This window comes from Pyricularia oryzae, chromosome 4, assembly GCF_000002495.2.
Source record: "Pyricularia oryzae 70-15 chromosome 4, whole genome shotgun sequence".
Lineage (NCBI taxonomy): Eukaryota > Fungi > Ascomycota > Sordariomycetes > Magnaporthales > Pyriculariaceae > Pyricularia > Pyricularia oryzae.
Genome location: NC_017851.1, coordinates 3,256,259 through 3,282,311, shown reverse-complemented (window position 1 = coordinate 3,282,311; position 26,053 = coordinate 3,256,259). Strand labels below are relative to the sequence as shown.

The window sequence follows — 26,053 nt, the reverse complement described above, 5'->3', positions numbered from 1 at the left end:
TACAGTACGGCAAGGGTTTCCCTTTCCCGTCAAAGAAAGAAGCTTATGTGCGAAATGCTCCTTTGCACGGTTGAACTGGTGGTACTGTGGTTTTTTTTGTTTTTTTTTGCCAAGATGTACGCTTTCGCCCCCCATGAAACGTACGAACAGGCCCCGAGTCGTCTTTAATATGTTTGTCTTTGCGCTGGCTGTCAAGCCGAGACGAGCGATTACGGATGACAAGGATGGTTTGGGGGTTTTTTTGTACAAAAAGCCTTGATTACATGCGTATGTCTATCTTGTCTTACCCAGCTTGCAGTAGGATCGCGCCTCGGATGGTTGCTGCCGGGTAGTAGGTAGATGGATGGTTCAATTGTTGGGGAGAGGTGAGGGATTGGATGTTGTTGATTGCGGTCGATCGCCCGTGGCTTTGTGCTTCCCTGCCTACCGTGGTTCTACTGTACTGTGATTACTGTAGGCACAGTATTAGGTACGTCGTAGGTAAGGTATCGAGCGCTGCTACCCCTCAATTAGCCTTGGCGCTAGACCTCGTCCTGTCAAGAGAGCTATGACGATTCAAGAAAGATCCAAGTTGACGGATCAAACAGTCACGCTCGTTGAGGCACAGAGACACGCAGCGAACCTGCTTCTGCCGTTATGTACAGTACCTTGGCTAGCTCAAGTTCAGTCTAGAATACTGTACCGTGCGGGCGACTGTTTGTTTCGTCCCGTGCATTCGAGGCATCTTGAGGAAGAGAAAGGCCCAGACAAGGTTAGCTATATCCCGGCCAAGGCGGCGACACAAGAGAACGGCAGAGAACGGCAGGGAACCAAGAAGCTGCTTTTCTGCGTTAAGTTAATTGACAGCAGCATATTGTACACATACAACACAGCACCGCACAGCACCATTTTTTATTTTTTGTGTTTGGTTCTCCCGGTTGATCCGATCCGATTGATACCTGGCTGTGCTCGCCTCAACCCCCCCGCGCCTCCATCTTCTTGCGCCCAGTCACCATTGGATCGACCAAGTCAATTGGTTAGGTGCCTACGAATCCCCCCGTCACCCACTCCAATTAGTAGCAGAAAGCTTGGTCATTTCGACGGTGACGGTGTTGGTGCATGCTGCCAACAGGGGAATATTTCCCTTGCAGCCTTGACTGATCTGCATTGGTTGTGCCTTTTTTCGTTGTATTTCTTAATTCGGATTTTTTTATTGTCACTGCCCCTACTTCCCCAGGAAGACCGTGGATTCTTGGGGGTGAGATGGGTGCCGCATCGCGGATCTTCAAACACTAAAGTGGTCTAGAACTAGCCACCAATTCAACCCAGGCAAATCAACAGCTACGCCCGTGACGACATATAACAAAGAGAGAGAAAACAACCCCCTGGCTACCCCTGTGTTGCCGAACCACGAGGGGACTGCCGCATCCACGACGCCGTGATGGCTACCGACCACAACGCGGCTGTCGCTGCGTCCTCATCCAACCCATTCCGCCGAAGAGGGCCCTCTTCATCCGCTTCCGTCCATTCCCCGCCGCCAATCTCGGTTCCTGACGGCCTATTCGCAAGCTTCGACCCCGTCTCTGCATCAGCTGCTTCAAGCAACAACGATAATTACGGCAGCGACATATTTAGACAGCAGCTGCAATCCCTACCCAAATCTGCCGAGGCACCACCCTCCACCACCTTCCAGAGACCCAAGCCGGTGAAAAAGGTCCGTGTGCAGTCGCCCCCGCCATCGTCTCCCGAGTCCGTCAATGCCGAATTTGAGGCTCGTTTTCCGGCCCACGGTCCGCCGCACATATCATATGAGGTGCCAGGTAGCGATGAGAGCAGCAGCGACGACGAAGAGCCACTACGGAGTGCTCTAGGCGACGGGCATGGCCACAATTACAACTCAAACGGCGGGGGTTGGAATCAACATCAGGCACCAAGCCCAGCGAGGCCACCGCCGAACCCTTTCTCGAAAACATTAAGCGACTTGGAAAATACCTCTGCAGATGGCGCAGGGGTAAATGCAATCACAGGCGCAAAGGGTTCCATGGATGTGGATGCGTTTAGGAGACTGCTGATGACAGGTCAGCCTGGTGCACCGCATGCCCCAGCCAGTCCGCAAGCGCAGCTGCAGCCCCCATATCACCAAGGAGATGCCGCAAGCAATACGGATGCCTCGTCTATATCTCGACATTCCATATTCGACGCCTCGAACCTCCCTCAGGAGACTCCTCGTACATCTCACGAAATTTCAGATGATGAAGATGAGGATGAGGAGCATGGCCTGTTACCCACGCAGCGTACCCAGCGCAAGACGCTTCGCAAGAAGCCACCTCCACCAGCATCGAGGCACGGGAAGCCATTCAATCTTGACCTGTCGGGTCAGGACTCTGCCGAAGAGCCTGGGCTCTCACCAAAACTCAGGTCCTCATCGGCCAACTCAGATCTCAACAAACCATTGCCGCCAGCACCAAGGCTCCCCGGCGGGGACACTAATGAGAGCGTCTTTGACCGCGAGGCTGCAGGGAAGATACCGGAAGTCGATGTAGACCCGGATGCGCCCGATGACGAGATTCCGCCTCCAAGACCACCAACTCCCCCTAATGCTTCACACTCCACTGCGCCACTACCTCTACCCAAGAAGCCCGCAGCGCCGCCGCCGCGTAGGGGCGGGCACGGTCGGAGCGACAGCAGGGCTACTGTGACATCACTGGCTTCCCCGGTATCAGCCACACACAATTCAAAAGAAGACTATGAGGACGGGGAGAGCGTGCGCCGTCCATCTTCAGATTCTATACGCTCCAGATCCTCAAGCATCCGCGCCCCAGCGCCGGCCCCACCGCCGCCGAGGCGGTCCGCTGCGTCTAGTAACCCACCGAGACCAAACAATGGCCTTACGTCTCCTGGGGTATCGAGGACACCTACAAGCCCAGGCTCGGGATACACGTGGCCGGGCGACTCTCCTACACCGCGCGTGAGCAGCGGAGGAGCGCCACCGCCCCCACCGGCGAGGAAGAACTCGGTGAGGAGCGGCAGGCCCGCCAGCATCCGAAGCATCGACTCGACCTCACGCCGAATCGATGGCAGCGGGGCCTTGACGCCGACTTCAGCCGCGGCGCCGCCCCCGCCACCTCCTCGACCGCGGGGACGGGGTGGAAGTAGGACCAGCGCAGATGGAGGTTCGGACAGCATGGTGCCCAGGGTGCACGAGCCAGTGCCGGAGGAGGTTCATATCGGGGATTCCGGGGCTGGCAAGGACATTTTGGCAGACCTGGATGCTCTGCAGAGGGAGGTTGACGCGTTGAGGGGTCTGAAGTAGGGGCGCTGCGGAACATGATCACTTCTAGTCTGCTGGGTTCTGTATCAAAAAATACGGGAACGTGGTCAAGTCAAAAGCAACCTATAGAGAGCTCAATGGAGATGACGGTGGACAGTGTCATAGAGATACTCGGACGGATGGACTGTTGCATCTTATGACGCTATCAGCTAAGTGTTTCTTAGCCATTTTCCTTTTTGTTCTACGAGGATACACTAGCTTGCAATCAGCCGCTTAGTGCCTAGAGGCTAGACGAGTGTTGGCTCGGTTGTGCTATGCTTCTGGCTTTCCTCTATCTCTTTTACTTCTGCTGTGCAGTTAGTTTGAATGGCTGGTTTTGGGATGGTGTTTCTGGAGGGACTAATATAGGCCTTTTCTTATTTTATCTTGATCAAAAACTCAACGTATCGAGAGCTCCCAAGCCTCTCTTCATGCACACACGTACGAATGCTTTTCGGCGGTGTGGAAGTGCAGCGGCTTGAGCGGTTGCAGTTCCTATTGCTCAGTTGTGTGGAGTCGTAGCACCCTGCTGGACTTTTCTTCTCTCCTCAAGCCATGGCGTCTGCGTGTCGGACGATTATTCATGGGTGGGCAAGATCGGTCAGCTTCTGCAGGATCGGGGCCATTGAGAGACAGGAAGTAAGAGGCTGGCTACCTTTTTTTTTCCCTTCATGGCGGTCGATTCCAGATCGATCGCCAGGTGCCTTGGCGACCTGGAGACCTGGAGATGGCTGTTGCTGGGTCGACTTGTCGTCCAAGCTAAGGTGGCTACATAGGCCATTCGGGGGAGTGAGTGTATAAGGAAACGGTGAGGCCCGAATTCCGGTCTCGTTTCCCTGTGGACAATCATTTTACATCTGGTTGCTTTGTAAATTCAGGTGGTGGCACTTTACGAGGAGGATGTCTACCCCCCTGGTGGTGCTTAGAGTCATCACCAGAGGGCCCTCTTTGCGATTTGCGGCTGGAACACGGCGGTCTCCGAGGGTGCATCAACGCATGCTTCTCAACCAAGGAACTGAGTGAAACCACGACCTAGCGATGGTTACATTATCGAGGCCGTCATGATTCGGGAGTTTGTAGGCGAACTTGTTTGTAGCCGCCCTGGGGCGTATCACAGGAGTCCCAGGCTAGCACATGCGCAAACATGCCATCGTGTCAACATGATATCATGAACGTGTTTACTTGGAAATGCCACCAGGGTCTCCTCCGGACCGTCACTCATGCGGCAGAGACATGGGAAGCAAGATCTACCATTCCCAGGCTATTCCTTCGTTGGTGCATATGGTTTAAAGTGGACAGTTACTGTTGGGATATGTAGACTTCACCTACTTGGCGTTGCCTCATTTTGGGCATGTATACTGTACGTAAATAGAGGGCAGCTTACGAGTATGCATCGCCACAAGTTTAACCCTGCTAGATGGTCTATAGCATCCTGCCACGCTGGCAGGTACAGGAATAGATGTAACGCTGTGCTTTGGCCAAGAGGTTACATCAGTGCATAGCCGTATTTTACACCGTCAAGTCTAGTTTGTTCAGTACGGGAGGAACATCAGGGAATCTTGATAGACGAGACTTGTTATTTCTATCTATATGTCTGCAGAAATATTATGATCTATTATAAAAATAAAACGAAATCCGATGTTGCCGGGTGTTAACTGCAGGTCATATAGCAACCATCACGAGTCCCACAAACGTATGGCCATTTAGTACCGTTCGTCTAATTGTGCTGTACTTTGTCGTGTTTTCTAAAAAGAAAGAGAGAAGAAAAAAAAACGCTTCCGTAGATAAAAAAAAATATTACAACCGAGTGCCTCCGGTAGCTTGCGCAAGCTAACTGGATAGTCTTTAAAAGCCTAGGAGCAGTATATAGGCCGCGCATCATTTCCAAGCAGGTAGTTGGGCTACACCCACAAGCATCTGTACTGTCACGATGGATCATCTCGGGGCCGAGTCAACAAGCAGGACATGTGAGTAGAAATCGGCCCTTTTTTTGCTATCGTCTATCTCGTACTGTAGCAGTTTGAGCATTTGTACCGCAACCAAAGCTGCTATTCTCTGGCGCTTCACCGTCAATCACTTTAACCAGTGCATGACATAAACAGAGAAACATCCCGGTGTTGACCAGTAAGTATGCTGCTATTTACGGACGTGTTCGTCGGGGCAAGCTCGGGATTTGCATTCCTCGTTTGATTGTCCTTTAGAGGAAAATCACGCGGAATATACTCAGCCGTCGATGCGAATCTCATTATGGCGGGATTCGTCTTTATTTCTTTTGCCCTCTTTTTCCTTTTTCATAGAAAATTGACAGGCATAAGTCTTGGTCGGAGTTCGTTGACAGCAAGGGTATCGGACTCCGGGGAACACCGAGCTTATATTTGAAGAAAAAAGAGGCGCAGCAAGGCGAGAACATGAGAAACATGATCTACTGTAAAGCAAACAAGATGCCGCGCTGCGTGCTCGGCCGCAGACACAAGCATTGTGTCAGATCCCCTGTTTTCGTTGGAGACAAGGAGTCTACAAGCAATATACCACTCTAGTACGGGAAACAGTAACCATAGCCATAATCACCGGGATATTGTTTTATTTTGGTTTCCTTGACTTTTTTTTTACGCCAAATGTCGGTCCCCTTTTAAGCGTAAATGCTATTACTTTTGTTGTGTTTTTTTCTTGTTTTTTTGGGTTTCTTTTTTAACATATGGACATGACAAAGTCATGGAATCTAGGCAAACTCTTTCCTCAACGAGTAAAAGCCTAGAACGTACCAAAATCTAACCTTGTTCGGGCTGTCGGTATCGTCGGCGACATGACACGAAGCTGGACATGGTGAAACTTTAATGGAATGAACGAGAGAAGGTAGAAAAGAGAGTCCCAAAGAGAGACCGAGCAAGACGAGTCAGAATGGACGGATTTTCTTGCCTAATCAGAACAATTTCGCCCACGGTGCAAGCTCCAAAAAGGAAATGGAGGAGGACAGGCATGAGAGAGAATGAATCGTCGTTTACTTCAAGACCAACAGAGTTAAAAATCCCGTTACGACCATATTTCCCATACCGAAGGGAAACAAGCGATAAGGGGACCAGAAAGAGAGAGATACATTAATTTTTTTTTTTAAAAAAAAAAAAAAAAGAAAAAAAACAAAAAGGCCCGAAGCATCCGTCCTTACTTTTCATAATGTGTACTTTTATTGTTATGTAAACCAAAACCAACCCATCCCCAAGTCCGCAACGCCGAACCCACCCACACCCCCCCTCCTCCTCAAACCTTGTTTCCCCGAGCATTTGTCTTACCCCATGTTGTGCTTGTTGTTATTCGCGTCCGCGGCACCGAAGACAGTTTTCGGTCGCGGCGGGAAGGGTAGAAAAAAGACAGGGAAAAAAGGATAAAAATAGTGGTGCATTCACACCGGCTGGCAACACTGGGAATCCCTTGGCTAAATAAGGTTTTCTTTTCCCGTCATTTTTAAACCAGATGACACGAACGAAGGGCCATGTAACGCAACCCACAACGAGAGGGTTGTTACTGTTGCGGGGGAGAACACGTAGTTGAGGTGTACAGTAGGTAACTTGCGAGTAGTAGGTACCTGACAAGTCACATTTGATTGCCCTGAAGTAGAAGGAAATGTAGCGGCGTGACAAGTAGCTGTAACGGCAATAAGCTTTTCGATGGGGCAAAGGTTGCAAATACTTACTTCTACAACAGGGGTCAGGGGGGAGGTGTTTATACGTCAAGCGATCGATCGTATTCAGGTCATGAACAAAATGGGCAAGGCAGACTGTCTACGTTTCCGCTATATGCCTACCTAAATGCGAAAGGATCAATCACATTATACTCTATACCGCGTGAAATGAAAGCAAAGATGAGATGGAACAAATATTTGGCGATACAATACAACGACAGGAGCTTTTCTTTTCTTTTCTTTTTTTTTTTTTAAAAAAAAAAAAACTACTAAAAAACTCAAGGCCCCAAGATGAACAACGTTACCTGATCTTCCTCGTCCGAGTTAGACCCACAGCCCCTGAGACCACCTCAACGTGCAGCTCTACGGAGTTCGTATGTATTGTATTGTTATTTGCGTATACAGTACAGTAATAGGTACGTTTGGGGGTGAGTGAGCAAGGGAGAAGGCTTCCGTAATGCTGGCACGGCAGATCGCCTCAATAGTTTAGGTTAATAAGGCTTAATAAGTTACGTCGTATTTAGTCTCATGGGTGCAACGAGTAAACTTCACACGGCATTTGCCGTTCAACATGACAGGGTCCTTTTAGACTTTTTGTGTCGCATGATTAATAACCCAAGGTGAGCAAACCTACCGACTGTCCCAACCCTAATTCGGTCAAGCCAAGCCGGTATCCCTGTCAGGGGTGTATTTTGCCCTCGTGCTGCAGTTGTTGCTTACAGGGATCGGGGGTGGAATGTACGCTGAACTCAAACTTTGCAAGCCAATATAACAGAATATGCAAAGTTTTTTTTACTTTAATTTGTATGATAACAAAGATTCAATTTTGAGCCCCGTTCTATACAAGGTTGGGTTAATGACTGTGACAAATATATCCCAGAGAACCAGAGAGAGAGAGAGCCAACTAAATTAATGACGAAATAAAAATAACTACCAGTAGCAAACAGCAAGAAGAACCGATGGCACGTTGATGGAGCACACCCCCTTCGGCCTTATGGATTGACAGGGGATGGGATTAAAGATGCTCCATAAGCTTAACACTTGCAAGGAAGCGGGTGGGTGTGCACTTTTGTCCATGGTAATCGTACAATAAATAGTATTGTGCGATTGTGCGATTGTGCGATGAGTAAGGGGTAAGGAATGGGGCCGGCGCGGTGAAGCATTTCAATCAGACAGGCCAAGCCCTGGAACAAAACAAAAGCCCCATCTTGTTCATCGGTGCAATTCCCAAGATTCCCCCCCCTTTTTTTGCAATCTCGCCATTGCTTGTCTTACCATAAGAAATAATCCACGCAAAACATCAGGCGAGAAAAGGGAAAACGGTGGGGGCCCCGCGGGCGAACTCATTCTCATCGTATAACTACCAGTAGTAGAGATTTAAACCTACCTATAGTAGTACTTGTTATCAATGGGTACGTTGTAGTTCAGCTACACCGTCGGTAGTATTGTGGATGCTCGATCGGTCCAGGGAGGGAAAGAAACAAGATGAGCAGATAACTCTGAAGACATCATTCCTAAAAAGTAAAACAATGGAGAAAAAGATCCGAACTTTCTACCATCATCACGCAAAAAGCTTTTTTCCTATTTTTCCACTCGTTCTTCTCCCTTTTCTCTCTTTACCTGCTGCACTGGTTATGACTAATCATCGGATGCTTGGCAAGGCACCAAGATGCTTGGCAATAAACCCTTCGACCAAAGTGGAGCCTCACCTTAAATCCGTACGTAGTGTAAGTAAGTAGTAGGTACTTTTTACACGCCCCTCCCTTTCCCACAATCCTAATCCCTTTCTTTCTAAAGGGGAGGGGATGGATGCGTTTCACGGGAAATCGAGCGCACCTTCCTGTCGCTTCGGCTTTACCTTCCATACCCACCCGACGAATACGGATTCGGTGTAATAAATTGGATTTATTTTTCTCTCTCCTTGGTTGCCCTTTCAAACTCGGACGACAGGTATCTGAGCTGCCGACATTCAAGAGCTGTTTGTTAAACCAGGTATGCTTGAACTTTAAGTGCAGATCTCGCCCGCTACCCGTCGATCATTCCCTTTGAGGGTTTGTAAAACACGTATCGAAATGATTAAAACCAGGGGGTCTCTTGGTAACAACACATTCTCACCATCCACTATTTTTTTTTCATTTATTTTCTTATTCGCAACTTTTTAAATATACGCGTAAAAAAATTCTGCCCAAAGCTTAAACTATATTTTATTAACACGCTTGAAGGGAATTGATTTTATTCTTCCCTCGTTAATTTTTTCTTGTTAATTTCTCTCTTTGTTACTTTTGATTTGAAAAAGAACAAAAACTAACCAGGACATGCCGGAGATGGGATTTCAACATTGGATGAATACCGTGCCTTGATGACGTATCAAGCTAACATCGGGCCCTTTGGGACCGCGTGCGACCAAATTACCCGAACAGGTCTGGCAAAATGGGGCTCTCTCGGGGACACGACTTCACCCACAGCCCGTCTGCTCGGCCGGCTCCGCGGGCTGGACCTTAGCATGGGGTGTTCTTTAACTAAATACAGGTACACTATCGCACTGTGGTTTTATCACTAACTTAGCTCAAGCAAGGTCCCTAGGCCACTTGGGAAAATCGACAACTGATGATTAACCTGCTCATTTTTCTTTTTTGTTTGGTTGTCATTTTCTCCTATTATTAACCCCCAAGCAATAATGAGATATCGGTATCCGCGAAGCCCAACGGGCCGGGGTGGCCATGCTGCTTATTCTTTCCGACAGTGTCATACAACAGTCGAATTCCCAAAGTGCAACTATCATATAGCATAGAACTGTATTTCGAATCTTGTTTTTTCCACCTCCTATCCTTGACTACCTTACCTGCAAGGGAATTATTCATGGTATGCAGCCCGGATCTTTATTTTACCCCTACTGAGTAAGTTACATACTCTATTCGGTATGTACGTCGCTACTCTGTCATCTCTCTCATTCAGGGACCTCCCGAGTTGTCAAGCACTATATTAGCAACCTTTTATTTTTATTTTAACTTTACCCGCATGGCTTTCTACAGTAATATTAATTTTTTCTTGTCTCTCTTTTCCCCGTCCTAGATGAAGTAGTAAATGCAACTGTGTAAGTTGAGTTGTCCATCTCACCAGTATCTCCGAGATGATCCCGGTAGTTATTCTTCATGCCTCATGATTTTAACTTCTTTCGTCAATCTTCTTTCTTTTCTCTCTTTTCCATCGGGCAACAAGCGCCGCCCGCCGGTAAGGTTACTAGCAACACCAAAAGTAAGGTTTTGTCTTTCTCTGGCCCCATGTCAATCAAAAGAGACTTGCCAAGATTGCGTGTAAAAAAGAATTTGCCAAGCGCGCCAAGGAAAACGGCAACGCGGTCCCAAGCATGAATCAGAAAACCTGGAGCAGATCGAAATACCACCCCCTTTCCCCATTCTTCATCTGAACCGGCGCAAGCCCGATCAGCTGATTAGGCCGTCTCTTTCAATAGAGGGTGAGTACTGTAGCCGTCTAGCATGCAAGTCAAGCCGTTGCCCTCCCTGGCGCGTTTTAGAGTAGACACCAAGTGGCGCCTGCGACTGTTGGAGTCTACTTTGGGCCAAGGAAATGCAAAATCCAAAATCCTTTTGCACGTATGTACGCATCTCGCTAGTAATGCACGATGTTGCCAAGTGTGGCATTGGCTTTCAGCATCTGGAGATCGTCAACGGGAACAGGCAGCACTCATTGCAAAGACCGGATAGAGGACCAAAATGATTTTAATATGTACCAGAAGAGTGACCCCACCAAAAATATGTACACGAGGTCGATTAAAAAGAAAGAAAAAAAACACGCTCCAAGATACCATGATAAAATCCCGTCCTGGAATTCAAAGCCACCCAATCACTGTAGACACACTCTGAAAAGAGGTTCCTCGATTCTTGAAAGAGATAAGAAAAAAACATGACGCCGGGGCCAATGCAAATCGCAAGTCTTTTAGATAATCATAAACATGAAAAAAAAGTCCTACATATCAAACCAATGATGGCTGTATGGAGGTTCTCCAACGTGGGAGAGACGAAACTCGACAAATTCTCCTTTAGGAGGATGTCATCTGCATGAACTTTTTATCCAGGGCTCCCAAGGCCCGCACATCTTCGTTAAATTGCTTGAGCGAAGGCAGGGTTTGCTTTTGAGCCCCTGCAGCCAAGGCTGCCGCTGCCATAGCGTAAGCCGAAGTGCTGGGGGTGTGTTCCCGGCCGTTGAGGCGAGGCGAATTACCAGCGCTAGTACCGCCGTCGACTTTGCTCCTGGGAACCTCTGTTGTTGGGTGAAGTAGCGCGGAAATACTGGCCTTGTTGCCACTTGGAGCAGGGGCTGGAACGCTGTCAGAGTGCGAAGACCTTGGCGGCGAGACCGAGGCGTGCCTAGTTGGTGGCGTGTTCGCCGGAGGAAGAGCTGGCAAAGGCCCCGGGAGTGTCCTGTTGCCCGCAGCGCCATGTCTTGGGTCGTGAATATGGTGAGGGTGCAGCTGTGATTCTGTCGCCGGGCGCGGTTGCGGCAAGCGTGGAGATCTGTGGGCGGCATATGCGGGCATCAGAGGACCCAAAGGTGGTGTCCTAGACTGAGGAGCGGTCGAGACAGGTGGAGGAAGCGTCCGGTCAAACTGAGGCGCAGCTTGAGGAGGTGGTGGCGACGTGTAAGGGTAATGTCCCGGCGGCGGTGCGTGCGGGTGCATATGAGCGTGGTGAGGCGGCGCGTACGCTGGGGGCGCAACTGTATAGTGGGTGTATGGCGGTGTTGCAGGCGATGCTGGCCAGTGGGGGTAGGCATGCTGAACATAGTGTGGCGGGTATGTGTGCGAACCTGGGTGCAGGTGGTGAGGAGGGCCGGCCATGTATGGTGCCTGCTGCATAGGTGCTCTTGTCATTGGCGGCACTTGTGCCTCGCTCATGCTCGATTCCGGGTACAAACCCTTTTCGGGATATATTTGGCGCAGGTTGGGATCCGCTGTTGGTACAGTGAGCTCTGCTTGGCCGGCCATGGGCCTCGAGTAGTATGAAATCAAGTGCAAGTGTTGGCCTGTCGAGGTTGTGATGCTGAAGGACTGCTTCATAAGACCGTCGGCCTTGTATCTGTAGCCATCGGGCTCTGTCTCGTCTTGGGACCCGTCGCTACCGCGGCCCGAGTCAGGAGTCTTGCCGGCGCCTCTCCTTGCGTTACCAAAACCACCTCCTCTCTTGCCTTCCATCTCGCGGTATGTGAGGAAGCTTCCAGATACTCTGCTGGCGCTCCATGACTTTCCATCTGTCCACCTCCTCATGCCGGCCTCCCTCTCGTCCCAAACAAACACTGATCCGGAGCGTATTGACTGACGTTCCTTTTCTGAAAGTCTCCTTTGGACGCGAGGCAGAAGACCTACTCTGCAAGCCTCGAACAGCTTTATGGCATCGGCAGGCGTCCTGACGAAGCCGTGGTATGTTTCCATCATTTTGACGTGTATGTCTGTGGGTTGTGTGTCTGTGTGTGTGTGTGTGTGTATGTGGGTGTATGTATGTATATGTGTGGTAGGAGTGATGTGTGTCCCGTAATTGTTGTGGGTGGTGGCTTGTGTTTAAGATGACGGGTGGTGAGGAAAAGATAGAAGGGATGATTTTCCAAACAAAAAGACGACCTAAAGGAACGTTGCAGATCGGTTGGGGCCAGGCGGTAGCTTATTTTAAGAGGAGCTGAACCATGCAAAGAACGACGTAGTGTCGGCCAAGATGCGCACGGTAAAGAGTGGTCAAAATGCCATGCCTGAGAGGGATAGACTCGTGCAAGTGGAGAACGCGGACCACTTCCCAAATGAGGTTGTGGTTCGGGTTTGGTGGTGTGTGGACACGAGTGGGCGTGCTAAGCAAAAGTTCCCCACAGCGCGGCGCCGCAGACCCTGGTAGCAGAGATCCGTTGGGCCTTGGCGTTTCTGGTGTGATGGCAAGTCTAGTCGAGCAGCGCGGCGGACGGCGGCCGAATTGCGAGTCGAGTCGAGTCGGTGGGTGGTCGGTCTGCCAGGGCCCTCGATGAGACGCAAGTCGCGAGACCACAAAGTCAAGTGGTGTTATTTCTGTGGGACCCTCAGACTTGGCAGTTAGCGACGGGGATAAGTCAATCGGAATGGTGGGCGACGTGACAGAAGCTTAATCCAAGCAGCCTTCAGACACGCGGCGTAAGGGGCGGCCTTGTACAAGTGTTGGATCGGTCGGGCTTCGGGCGCCCCCTTTTGTTTCCCAATCGCGCAGAATCTTAACTGTGCCCGGGATGACGGCACGGGGCAAAGGAGCGCAACTTGCAACTCCTGGCAGGCAGTAGCAATACTGTCTCCCCAAGGGTGGGTCCAACGTGGCTACCAGGCAGGCTAGGCAAGCCAACTTGGCTGCTGCTAGGCAAACGGGACGTACGAGACGTGCAAGGTCTGAGCCTGGCTCTGAGAGGGTATTTTGTTTTTCTTGCTTTCCCTTTCCCACCGATGCAAGTCTTGTCCATAGGGAGCGATCGCCACAGCACCCACTTTAACGCCGTGACTGAGTAATGGATTTGAATGCCTTTCGGCAGTTCTCGTCCTTAACTTTCATGCTGCTTCGAGGGTTTCCCCCTCTTTCGGACATAATGACCAACAGAGCAAAAAAATAATATAAATTGAACTGCTAACCACAGACAGGAATAGATCGTTGGGAGAAGACTTTTCAGGCAAGGATGAATGTTTGCTGTATTGACGCATCGAGTAATGATGACTTTGAGACCGATGAGAAGAGAAGGGAAAGGGCAGGAAGCAACAGGAGACTGAAAAAGCAAGGGTGAGGGAAAAGTGAAGAAAAATAAAAGATACATACCAATATGACGAGGCAACGGCGAAAAAAAATTGCGCCCAGTTGTTGAAAAAAAAAAAAAGTGGTTTATGTTCACAAGTCAAGCTTTGGTCCAAGATGCGAGTGTCTTGGATTTTATTGTTTCGTGGCCAAGCTCTCCCGCCAAGGTTGCAAAATCCGAACCTTGGTGTTCGGCCGTTTGATGACGATGTCGAGACCTGCGCAAGAGGTAACGGGAAAAAGAGAGAGAAGGGTAAACACAAAAATTAATCTCGTCTCCTGTCCCGATGTGCTGAGTATTGTCGCCCGATAAAAAGGCCGACGGGCGGAAGGGAACAAGGTGCGTTGCGGCGCTTCTTTTGAGACGCACGTTTAAATGTGAATTTTTGCTTAGAGGCGCTTGGGTGAATCGCTCCACTTTCCCTTTTTTTTCTTCTTCTCTTCTTTTCTCCAGATGCAGGAAGGTACACCCCAAAAAAAAAATAAGACGAGTCGAGCAAACAAACGGTGTAATGTACCGCGGCTGAGGTAAAGCAGGTGAGTAGACGATAAGTAGGTACCTGCGCGTTTCGAAGGGGCCCAGAAGCTTGTCGCCCAAAATTTGGCTTTTGCACTAATAAACGAAAAAAATAATGATAAAAGCAAAAAAGGAAAGAAAACAAATAAGAAGCAAGTTTCTTCACTTTTTTAGCCTGGCTGTCTTCTGCAGGCGGATGCAACGGGGTGCAAACGGCCAACCAACTCAAATCTCGTTTGGTTGGCTGGCTGGTTGGCTGCTTTTGGTCGTCTGTTTGCTTCGTTTAGACTGGCGACGGCGATGCTGCAGACAAGCGGTACATGTCTCGGAGCCCAAAGTGAGAGGTCGATGAAGCGTAGCAGTTTCTCAGTCCCTTTGTGATACGTTGTTAAAGTCCAAGGATGGTTCGTTGCACCCTAGCGAGTCTGGGTGTAATATCGGCTCGAGTCCAGAAAGTGACCGTTGATGGGCGCTGTCCTTTCTTCTTATTTTTATGGTTTACTTGTTCGTCCCTCGATCCCTTAATTCAGTACTATCCCTAGCTAGAGTCTCGTAGCCGAGAGATGCGATAGGTATGTTTGTGTGTCTCAGTTACTTGGTGTCTTGGATGTACTTGATCGAATCTCAATCTCGATAAGAGAATACAATACTCAATGCATGCATAAAAAAATAAAAACAAGACAAGCAGTATCGTCTGGACTTGAAGAATAGAAACATAAAAAGTGCGGGCGGGCTGGTGATGGTTAATAAAAAGGCCCGCACCGTCACGTCAGCGGATGGATTGGATGGGATAGGATGGGATGAGCAACAGTACAGCGAGCCAAGGCCAAGATGGTCTTGATTGCGGCTGCCTTTACGGTTGCTCGGTACCGGTATACTACGCTTTTTAAAGTACCTACCAAGCAGCACAAAGAACCCAGACCAAGCCTTCTCGGCGTTAGACAGCCAGGCTGTGGCTTGGGGCTGGACAAGGAGGGGGATGGATAACGAGAGAAGAAAATAGCGACTTTGCGTGGATGGATGCCTGCACACCCATAATTACCATCCCATACACCCAAGAAAAGCAAACCCAAGAGTGTGCTAGGTACAGTACAGGACAGAACAGAAGCCACTTTTTTTTTTCTTGCGCCGTAGCTGCCAATCGCGAGCGCCGGTGAGGCGGCGGGCGTAATGCTTGACATGGGAATTGGTAAAATTTCAAGCTTATTTTGCATGACCCACCCGCCCAGGTTCTTGGTGCCTGCCGCCAAGCTTACCATCCTTGAGCCAGGAAGGAGTTAATCTGCGTGCCACTTGTGTACATCGTACGCCGAGAAAAGAGAGAAGAGGTGATGGATGTGTGGGGGCTTTTGCTTCCACAGCCCCGCTCCCAGCCCCAGGTTGCAGTACCCTTGGCGTTGTGGCTAAGTAACCTTTTCGTACCTCGTCGGTTTTTAATTGCTTTATTTTGGTAAAGTAGGATCAAGTCTGCGACTCGGGCGTGTTATGTTTGTTTATTACTTAACTTACTTTACCAGCATTGCCAAGTCAGGCACCACACGCCCACCCTTGGTGCAATTAACCTTCTCGGCCCCGTCAGCACCGGTTGGCGGCGCTAAACTGCCATATCTACCCGACTGTCCGGCGTTTGAGTAAATCGAGCAAGTGAGAACCCAGGCTTATTTGAGACCAAGACGACGCTTTAACTCCACTGACATAGTATCTGATTTAAAAAAAAACCCATAACAAGAAACCTGACTTCTGTATAGTTTATTTTTAATTGAGTTTTGACTTCTTTAGCCCTATACCAGTAGTATTATTTTCATCGGGCCATTACTTAGTCATTACGCACGTATAGCTTCGCTGGATGCTTGCACATTTTGCACCGTCGTGCTCTATTTGTGCGAGCTTCTTCCCGGCGAGCCGCCATGTCTTTCAAAAGCCGGGATTTTTGAAAGAGGAGGGGTCCACTTGGGAAGGGGGGGGTGGACGCCTAGGCACAACATCTTACCAGTAATCGTCTCTTTTTCCCCACTTTCAAACTTCCCCCCACCTCCCAACTCAAGGCAACGATTATTTACGCTGCAACCCGCGCTGCTGTTCATGCCATCATGTCATCCCTTGTGCGGTTGGTTGCCCATAACCCAAGACTGGGTGCTGACAGTCAGGCGCTGCCTGCGCTGCGGACCGGGTGCAGTCCGAGATCGTGCGCTGCCCTTTCCGACCCTTGGAATCCGAGCAAGCTGACATTGTTTATGGTAAATTTCACGTGGCACCAGATCAAAGAGGCGACGAACCGGTCAGCAAGTATAATTTGGGTTATAGATTATTACAGTTACTACAATTATGCCTTCTTTTGCGCTGAACATGGGCAAATATGCCTTCATACTCATTTTATTTGCTTATGTTGTGGATTCCCTTTTTAACTACTCGGGGGTGGAGAGTCAGTAAACCTAATAAAGAATTCAAGCAAAAACTCAAAATCTAGGTACCTACCCCGTTTTCTTCGTCTGTTCGTTGCTTCATCCTTAATCCTTGGCGGATGTATGTATGCAGCCCCCGGCCGGAGTATTTCTAGAAACCGGGCTTCTTTCGCCGTTGTACACCGTCGCTGTTTACCTGCAGGAATCAAGTTACAAGCTAACTCGCGACCGCCGCTATTAGAAATAGAAAACAGCAAAGAAGACTAAGCTAATAAACTATGGATAAAATTTCAAGAAACGGATTGCTCCAGGACACTAGCATGAAAAAGGGTGACGTGCTGCTCACTAACGCAAAACAGCAAGTTTTACAGTACCATAACCATCAATAGCCTGGGTACGAGTTTATTACTCTTATTAGCTCAAACTTCGGTGCCGCGGGCCCGATTGACGAATTCTTTGACGGCAGGCGGAATTTGCCGTTTCTGGTCTCTGGCAGATCAATCGGCCTTTTCAATACCCTGCATGGGGGACGACCCAAGGCAAGGGTGCAATGGACGGAATGTCACAACGGCCTCGACGGCGTTTGATTCGACCCAAGAAACGTCTTGACTGTGAAGCAAGGGCACACACCTATGTACCCCACCAGTTTGAGTAAAATAAAAATAAAAATAATAAGCATGAGTTGGACGACGAGTCATATACCATCCTCCCCTCCTTGATCATTTCTACTTTTACTGGTACTTACTACAGTACTGTACTCTATTGTAAGTAACTTGGGCAGGGGTTTGGTGGTGGTTCCCGCTTTCCTCGCTCTTACCCGTCTTGTCTAATCTTGCTCGGGTCAGAAAAATTGAATCGGGGGTTTACTGAGACCAAGATAGAGAAGAGGGGGCGGGCTGACAAGACGCAATGCTTATTTTGTCCCATTGGCCCCCAAAACCAAAAAAAAAAGAGAGAGAAAAAAACCACACGGAAGAGAGCAATTACGGTAGGAAAAGCAATGGTAGCCCAGACACGCCAAAGGCGTCATGTGGGCGGGTACTAGACACCACGCGATCCAAGGCGCGGCGGGTTAATTGTGATGGATTAATACCACGTAAACATTCGACAAAAAAAAACAGCCCACTGAACACACGGTACTCAACGTTCAGGATTTACCTTTGCCCGGGGCCTGCCTTGTTTCCAACCGTAAGCTGCACCATCCCCGTCCCATTAAACTTTTTTTGTCTGTTTTTTTTTTCATTTTTGTCAGTCTTGAATTAAAACGGACAGAAACGCCCGTCGGCGGTAAGGGGATCCCATCCTTGAGCTCGGTGAAATGCAGGTCAAGTACTATCTTAAATTTTTTTCTCTTTCTCTTTGTGCTTATCCTGTTATATTCAGACTGAACCTTAATCTTCGGTCCTTTTGCACAGTCATTTCCGCGGGTTTGGTTTGGCAGCTGGGACGAAAAAAGAAGGCTAGACGATGGTGAGGTGAAGGAAAGTTGGGGTGGATGATGCACTGCGCTAAGCCCGCCTTTCCTTCCGTCTGTCTCTCCTACCCTCTTTAGGACAGCGCCTCGCAACAGCGCCGCAATCTTTCTTTCTCCGTTGTTTGCCATTGTCAGAATCTATCTCCATTGGGATGACACACATAAGCAAGCCAAGATGCGCGTAACAGGACCTTGCATACGGGAGGGGGTTCAAGACAGATTCGGAAACAAGTCAATGGTCAGCCCCCGGGTTTAGCATGTCTAGGTAAGGTGTCTGACATGTTCGCTACAAAGCAGCAGCACCAGCACCAGCACCAGCACCATCATCATCGATCTCACAAGGCAGGTCGATTGTTGACAGGAACCAACAGACGGTATCCATCGCAAGACGCCAACGTAAACGCCAAAACCATGCTTTCGTCTCAGGGTTTCGGCCGAAAAAGAGTCTCACAGGGCGGCTTCGTTTATTTGTTCGTTTCTTCTTTTAGTTTATCAAGTTTGCTAAATTTCATCTTTTTTTCCCTCTTTGGGGTAGGGTAGAGTCAGCGTAGCTAGGCAAGGCTGTGCACAATAATACCCCTGGCAAGGAACCAGTATCAGGCTTACTGTGTATAATGGCGTAGCTCAACTCCTATCGGTAACCACCCCGGGTGCATCTGTGTCTTTGTGTGCGTCGGACAGAGACGAGTAGAAAGGATACAAGAATAAAAATACAAACTCAAATTGTTTCTCTTGGTAGGACAACGTTTCTTGATCTGCACACTGCTGCATGGCTCTTCGCGTCACGCGGCAACGCGCCTTGGGATCTTATCCCTCCTTGGCTCCTTGGGAAGCGAGGGATGGTACTGCTTTGCCGACCTGACTACCATAGTACAGTACCGAGAATCTTGATGCTTACAGCATGTCTCACCCGATTCATTATTCTCTACATATCTCTCACCGTCCCTATCTCTTGGTATGCTTACAGTAGAGTCAAAGTCCGAGACAGGCACATCATAAATATAATAAGATGCAATGCAAGGAGAGTTGTGGATGATGCTTACCTGTTTTTCACCCTAATCCGACCTCAAGTGCGAGAATGGCTTTCCTTTTCCAAACTGGCCACCGCGTAAAGTCATCATCACTCACCACACCATAGCACGTCTGAACAAACAAAGTGTCGCTTTTTTTTTCTCTCTTTCTTGCGTGCTGCTTCGCCCCGTCGGGTAGTGGTATTACAACTTCGCGAAACCGAACAAAGGGGTCGGCTCTTATCGGAAGCCTCGCTCGAATTAGCAAATGCTAGTTAGTGTAAGTGAAATGTAGCACAAATCGGTCAGCATGACTCTTTTTTGTTTGTTTGCTACCCACCCTAAAACAAAAACAAAAAGCCTTTTTCGGTCATATCTTGATACGAGGCTGCCTTGCCTCGGACCCGAGAAAAAAGAACAAAAAAAATAGAAAACCCCTCGTTGTCGGGTTGTCCAGGTGTCGGAGTGAACGGCGGAACGATCGGAGGATCGGCTGCTAGAACCAGGACAACCTGGAACGGTAACGCGCTCCGAGCTTAGTTAGTTCTTGGAAATCTGCAGCGGGGAGCCTTGACGGGGACCCAACTGACGGAATTTGTTTCGAGTCTATATTTCTCGGACTCTCGGAGAGCAGCGAGATGCTCCGTGCCTGCCCGTTGAACACTTGTAATGCATGCCATCCCGAGTCCTCTAAGCCACTCTGAGTCCTGCCAAGGTTCACTAGATGCCATCTCTGCCAAGTATTGGAAAAGTTCCGGTTAAATAAGGAAAGGTCTGGCAAAGTAACAAAATGTTATTTAAAAACACGTGTACGAAAGAAGGAACACACGAGTTTAGATTTTCCGCATATGCATATTTTAACTTTTACAATAAGAACCGGGAAGATTTGAGCTGTCCCCGGATCGTTTACTACGAAGTCCCTACTATGTCCAGCTGGGTATATTCTCCACCAGTCATGCTTTGCCATTCCCGTCCGAGTAAAAAGGAACACCATGGCAATGTAAGCTCGAACTCATCATCCCGCTAACAACAACAGCTGAGAAAATCAAGGTGATAAGAAAGAACGAGTAAGAAAATGCACTGACCTTGCGACCCAGGCTCTTCGTCTAAATTACCCTCCGTCCACACCCTCTTGTCAACCTTGGCCCGTATCATATCCAGACAAGTAATACTGTACGCGTACGTAGTATATGAAGGGGTGAAAAAAGAAAACAACCTAAAAAAAAGGAGCAAGTAACTTCGTAACTTCGCTATCTGGGGCATCTTACATCACGTACCTTCGGAACCTAGCCGATAAATTCTTTGTCCACCCTTGTCACGCCTGTCTCCCACTTTCCGTACCTTCGGTTTCCAATCTCGCGCGTAATGCCGGGGGAGAACAGGGCAGCACGGCCTAACCGGCACGTCGGACCAGATGGAGGCCAGGTGGATGGGCTTGGGATAACACCCTTTTTTTTTTCTCTCTTTCTTTTTTTTTTTTTTTTGGGTCCCGTCTCTTCTTTCCCTATTGTACAGCGTACTTTGCTGTGCTTATCCGGCGGGTGGAACGTGATCAGCGAGACACAAATCAAACTCGCCCTGGCTGGTCCAGCTGGCCTAGGCCACCCTACTCCATTACTGATCGGCAAGTTGCCGTTGAAATCAAGTTGGTTATCTTTATTGTTTGAATTCTTCCAAGAGCCGGGGAGAAAAGTGCGGAAGTAAAATGGGAGTGATACAATGCATTCCAGTCCAATTCGGGAAATGCCTGCATTATGCGTGCAGCCGGCGATCAAGGGTGTAGTATCTATTTCTCTACTCGCCTTTTTTTTTCCCTTCACGATTTTCATCTTGTTCCGATTTCCCCTTTGACTCTTTGTCAGTCTTGGCACCTCCTCGTCCGTGCAATGGAAACAGATGGGGCGCGTAGAAATTATCGAGAAATGTGGATGGGTATTGAAAGGATGATCTATAGGCTTGGCGTGGGAGGGGGTGGTTCGCAACACGCACGCGTTGGGCTTGGCTGGGTCTCCGGTTTTCTTTTTTCCCAAGTCAGTAAGTCAAGCCTGGCCCTTGATGCATGACACTGTTGTTTCTCTTGTCTTGTGGAGGGACTGCCGCACCTCAAAATGTATGCTTATTTTTTTTTCCATTACCCCCTCAAATCGTCCAATGGGGCTCGATCAAAGGTAGATTTGACGGCATCAACTCAAAAAAGTCGCCTGCAACGAATTAAACGACGACGAAAGGACACTTTGGCTTTTGCCACATGACAGGGCCCAGCCCAAGTCAGCCTCGACCGTTCTAAAGCAGCATCTCGGAGATAAATACTAAATAAAAAATATAAAAATAAAAAGACAAGAAAAAATTCTTTCGACTTTTCGAGAAGGTAAAAAGTGGACGCAATTAGCACGGAAGCAAAATAATTACTTGGGGGCTGTTCGTTGTGGGCCCCCTCAAAGAGGGGGTTACAAAACCTTGATTTTCGAAAAAACCGTGGGCCACCCCGCATCAGTTTTTTACCTAGAAAATCGTTAACAATTTAACTTATGCCGAGTGTAATCCCGTTCCATAACAACACAATTGCACTTACCGCAAATATACCTATATCATGACGTCCCCAGAATCTCCAGCTATCTTAGGAGCCCGCATGTATGCCCAATATGTCGAAACTCACCGCAGTAGGGCGGATACCGCGCGGGAGGGCAGATCCAAGCCAGAATCGCTACGATCGTTCTGTAAAAGGAACGGTTACCCGTATTCGAGTACTCAGCGGCATGCTCGTAATCTCCTGATCAATGGCATTCCTAAGATATCGATAAAGCGCAGCGGGCGGCCTTCATTGTTGACTGATGCTGAAGATCAAGCTCTCGTTGCGTATATCATGCAGCTTGATAAACTTGGTGCATATCCCGACTCACAACACGTAATATCTGCGGCCAATCTGATGCGTCAGTCACGTATACCGCCCTGTGGTCCAATTCAAATGAACTGGTACGGCCGTTGGCGTAAAAAACACCCGGAACTGCGACTTACCAAACAACAACCCGTCGAGATTACTCGCCTTAGTTGGGAGCAACAGATCGATCTTGTGGAGGCCTGGTATCGCCGCACGGCGGCTCATGCGGTAGAGCTTGGGATCACGGCTTCAGCGGCCTGGAACGCTGACGAATGTGGTACTAGAATCGGTGTGAGAGATGGCCGGATACCGGTATTGGTCGTGACGAAAAAGAGGCATGAAAAGCCACGCACCGCGGATCCGGCTAACCGTGAGAGTTGTACGTTGATAGGCGGTGGCAACGCTGTTGGGCAGTCGCTACCGCCCTTCTGTATCTTCACAAAGTGGCCAACGAGCGATTGGCTTGATCTGGATCTGCCTGAGGGTATCGTTTTTACGCGGTCAGAAACGGGGTTTTCCAACGGAGATATCCAGCTCACCTGGATACAGCATTTCAACCGGTATTCGTGGCCAGAAGTTGCTGCCGTGCAATCGATCGGATCTCCCACGTTGAAAGAGTGGTTTGGTCATGACTTTGACGTCAGATTCGACTTTGTGAACCGCACTGCGGCCAAAATCGATCCAAATTCACAGCGGGCCAAAACACGTATTTGGAGGTGGCTTTTTCTCGACGGCTTTACCGGCCACTTTGGCATGGAGATACTTGATTATTGCCTCAGATTTGATATCGAGATCGTTATTTTACCGCCTCATTCAACGCATTATATGCAGCCCATGGACGTATCCGTGTTCACTCACCTGAAAAACGAGTTGCAGGCGGTCCTGCATGAGCATATAAACACCGGTATTCCGGTGTTCACCCGCTCAGATTTCGTTGCTGCGATTCGAGTAAGTCGTTTTCGATCTACAGGTTAATTTAGCGGTAAACTGATATATCTTCCCTTAACTTAGCGCTGCTGGCAAACGGCTTTCACAACTGGCCACGTAATAAGCGGTTTCCAAGATACAGGCTTGTTTCCTGTCGACGGCACCAAAGTGCTCGCCAAACTGCGTGGCCACGCCACGGCAGCGAATACACCGCGATATCCGGACTCCCTTCCTACCGCTGAACGATTTTCACGGGCCAAATATGCGGCAAGCCGTATGGCGGCCAAGGCGCACCACTTTAGTTCAGATACCGTTGATGCTATCTCGGATTTACAAGCCGTTGCCAACGAGGCGATCATCCTACAGCAACGCGTTGCCCAAAAGCAGACGAATAAGCAAAAACGCCTTCAACGCGCTTCACGTTACAAAGTCAAAATGACGTTGAAGTCAAAAGACAAACAGTTCCAGACCGCTAATACGTTAGAAGATATGCGGGTCGCTCACGAAGCCAAACAGGCGTTGATCGAGGAAACAGCCCTATACCAACAAGAAAAGTTCGTCAGAGATGCGTGGTATAGGGATAAGAATCAGGCTATTCAACGCTGGCGAGAAACAGAGGGCATGCCCAACGGGATTAAGATACAACAGAAGAGATATCTGGAGGACCTCGGCTTCACGCCGGAGAACGTTCCGGCGGTCAGGGAACGCCCTGGAAAAAGGAAGAAGACCGATTCACAGCCCTCACAGTCATGGTTCGTCGATAAAGGGCCAATTTCAGCTGGAAATACAAGTACCCAGATCAATATTACCGTGGATACCGACTCTGCCTGTTCTATCAGCATATGCGTATCACGATCCTCGCAATCAGCCTCACCTCCCGCCCCAAACAGGCCTTCCAAACCGTTCCCACGGTATATACCATTGGCTACACCCTCTCCCCGTCAACTTCAGGATACGAGACCGCTTGAAGACCGTTCCTCGCCGCCAATACCGGGTGGTAGAAAGGATGAGTTGGAAGTACCCGGGTCGCCTTGTGACCGCTTGAGCGACCGGAAAAGGGCGATTGAGCCAAAACTCCAGAAATAGATATCTACAGCGCAATTCACGGCTTCAATTTATCTGCAAATTCTAACCTTTTTCGTGGGTGTAGTGTTTACGAACGTGAATCGAACTTTCATGAGCTACTTTGTTAGCGATCTGCTAACAAATTTGCTGGCCCACGGTTTTTTCGAAAATCAAGGTTTTGTAACCCCCTCTTTGAGGGGGCCCACAACGAACAGCCCCCAAGTAAGATGTGGCTTGCTCAAGGTCGCACAAGTTTGCTCAACTTTAGCACCGAAGAATCGGAGCCAACAAGGTTAGGGTAAAGCCTAGGTAGCTCTTACGGTACAGCCGTACTCCCCACACGAGCAAAAAAGAAGAAAAAAAAAGAAAAGAAAAGAAAAGAGGGTTTCACGGCAATGCACTTTCTTACCCCCAGCCGTTGTCTGTCATGCAGGTCTCAGGCGCGTCGCTTCGTTCGCTATTTTGCACTATCGCTTCAGCTGCTGGATCCTTTTTTACGATGTAGCTCGGAGGGTTTGGTACTAGCCGCCCCCCCTCTCGCACCACAAGCCATCCACACCTGTGTCATTTTGCAAGGATTACCGACCATAGGAAAAACAATTGAAGCGAGAGCGAAGAAAAGCCAAGAGAAAAACAATAACAAGAGCGTAAAAGCTGAAGAATAAGATCGCCATGGCGTACAGTAAGCCAAGCAAAAACCTCTGGCGGTCAGCCCCCCCCTCCATTCCTCCTCTGACCAGCAAAACCACGCAAAGGAAACCACATGATGTCGTCTGCCAACACGCACTAGTTTCTTGAAAGGAGGAGCCGAAATGGGTTGGTGTCGTCGTCGTGCGGGTTACGCCAAGCTGTCCCAAGTCGGCGGTAGCAACACCGTCCGCATTCGAGAGGGGTCCCTTGTCATCGGCAACTTTGTACATACTCCATTACGAGAGTTAGGTCGATGATGGGCTGAACGACAAAAAAAAAAAAAAAAAAAAAAAAAAAAAAAAAAAAAAAGAGTACCCGCGGGTTTATTCATTTGTCACCACCTTCACCACCAACGTTCACGCCAAGACATCGGGGGTTAGCCAAGCGAGTCAGGCCTCGCACGAATTTCCTTGGCCGGGAGCTGGAGGTTAAGTGTGATAGGTAAAGGCAGTGAGGAATAAGACCACCAGAAAAACACCCCGGCGAGTGCGAGACAATAAGCTACTGCTTGCTACTGGGTAGGTAGCAAGTAGGCAAGGTAGGTAAGCAATACTTTTGCTCTCATGTTCTGTAACCCCAAAATGAAATTTGAGTTCGGACCAAACAAATACGGTAGGTACTTAGTCAACTTTACACACCCACAAACTGGCCAAGATCCCGGCACATCGCCTATTAGGGCTGGTTATTTTTACGAGTGCAGCCTCCTTTCTTATCGTCTCAGCAGCCATGCATCTTCTTTTGCTTACCCTCACCGTTACCGTTTGGGCTAACATGGGGTAGGTTCTGCTGACTGTTTTACTATTCTAATCAAGTACAGTGCAGTATTATGGACAAAGGGGTTAGGGAGAAAAAAAAAAAAAAAAAGTCGCCGACCACCCATCTTATTTCCTCACCCCATTCATTTCTGTACTATGAGTCTGATGATGGAAAGGAAGGCGAAAAAGAGGGAGAGAGAGTACATAAACCAATAGCCGAGCAGACTTGGCGTTCAAACCAAAGAAAAATAAAAATTACGTCAAGGTGCCCATCAGTCAAATAGCCCCGCTTTAAGCTTAATTCAAAGTCGCAGCTGATGCGATGCACATCTCGTCCCATCGTGCCAAGCTTGGGTCATGAGCAACAAGAAAAAAACCCAGCCAGCCTTTTTCCAACCAACGGGGGAAAAAGAAAGGATAGAAAATGTCTCACTGCCAAGGATGGAGCAAAATTTACCGCAAAGATAAACACAATGCGCCAATCTAATCCACGCCCTTGGCGACCAAATCATTTTCCTATCCCAGACAATGATCAGAGGGGTATCGCTCCCACAGTCAAAA

The 26,053-nt window shown here is 48.9% G+C and overlaps 5 protein-coding genes across 5 annotated transcripts; 3 read left to right on the top strand and 2 right to left on the bottom strand.

The window, feature by feature from the left end:
- Positions 1 to 544: 544 nt before the first annotated feature.
- Positions 545 to 3,837, top strand: MGG_06563 (uncharacterized protein). The gene has a single exon (XM_003716928.1). The coding sequence runs from the start codon at positions 1,421 to 1,423 to the stop codon at positions 3,290 to 3,292; it is 1,872 nt and encodes a 623-aa protein (XP_003716976.1). The 5' UTR covers positions 545 to 1,420; the 3' UTR covers positions 3,293 to 3,837.
- Positions 3,838 to 10,615: 6,778 nt separating this feature from the next.
- MGG_06564 (cAMP-independent regulatory protein pac2) lies at positions 10,616 to 12,570 on the bottom strand. Its single transcript, XM_003716927.1, has one exon. The coding sequence runs from the start codon at positions 12,415 to 12,417 to the stop codon at positions 11,026 to 11,028; it is 1,392 nt and encodes a 463-aa protein (XP_003716975.1). The 5' UTR covers positions 12,418 to 12,570; the 3' UTR covers positions 10,616 to 11,025.
- A 2,552-nt stretch (positions 12,571 to 15,122) lies between these two features.
- Positions 15,123 to 15,926, top strand: MGG_17167 (uncharacterized protein; the record flags this gene model as incomplete). Its single annotated transcript, XM_003716926.1, has 2 exons — positions 15,123 to 15,163; positions 15,809 to 15,926. 2 exons carry the CDS (start codon positions 15,123 to 15,125, stop codon positions 15,924 to 15,926), a joined length of 159 nt encoding a protein of 52 aa, XP_003716974.1.
- Positions 15,927 to 20,394: 4,468 nt separating this feature from the next.
- Positions 20,395 to 21,526, bottom strand: MGG_17166 (uncharacterized protein). The gene is made up of 2 exons (XM_003716925.1): positions 21,280 to 21,526; positions 20,395 to 21,195 (listed from the first exon to the last, which is right to left on the bottom strand). The coding sequence occupies exons 1-2, from the start codon at positions 21,307 to 21,309 to the stop codon at positions 20,464 to 20,466; spliced, it is 762 nt and encodes a 253-aa protein (XP_003716973.1). The 5' UTR covers positions 21,310 to 21,526; the 3' UTR covers positions 20,395 to 20,463.
- Positions 21,527 to 24,859: 3,333 nt separating this feature from the next.
- Positions 24,860 to 25,169, top strand: MGG_17165 (uncharacterized protein; the record flags this gene model as incomplete). The annotated part of the gene is made up of 2 exons (XM_003716924.1): positions 24,860 to 24,961; positions 25,050 to 25,169. 2 exons carry the CDS (start codon positions 24,860 to 24,862, stop codon positions 25,167 to 25,169), a joined length of 222 nt encoding a protein of 73 aa, XP_003716972.1.
- Between the last annotated feature and the right edge of the window lie 884 nt (positions 25,170 to 26,053).

Bases quoted from the DNA above. Each gene is read 5' to 3' on its own strand.
- MGG_06564 (XM_003716927.1), bottom strand. From the start codon at position 12,417: ATGATGGAAACATACCACGGCTTCGTCAGGACGCCTGCCGATGCCATA.
- MGG_17166 (XM_003716925.1), bottom strand. From the start codon at position 21,309: ATGGAAAAAAAAATAAGCATACATTTTGAG. The intron at 21,196-21,279 runs GTGCGGCAGTCC...TTGGGAAAAAAG, and splicing joins AAATAAGCATACATTTTGAG to AAAACCGGAGACCCAGCCAA.
- MGG_06563 (XM_003716928.1), top strand. From the start codon at position 1,421: ATGGCTACCGACCACAACGCGGCTGTCGCTGCGTCCTCATCCAACCCA.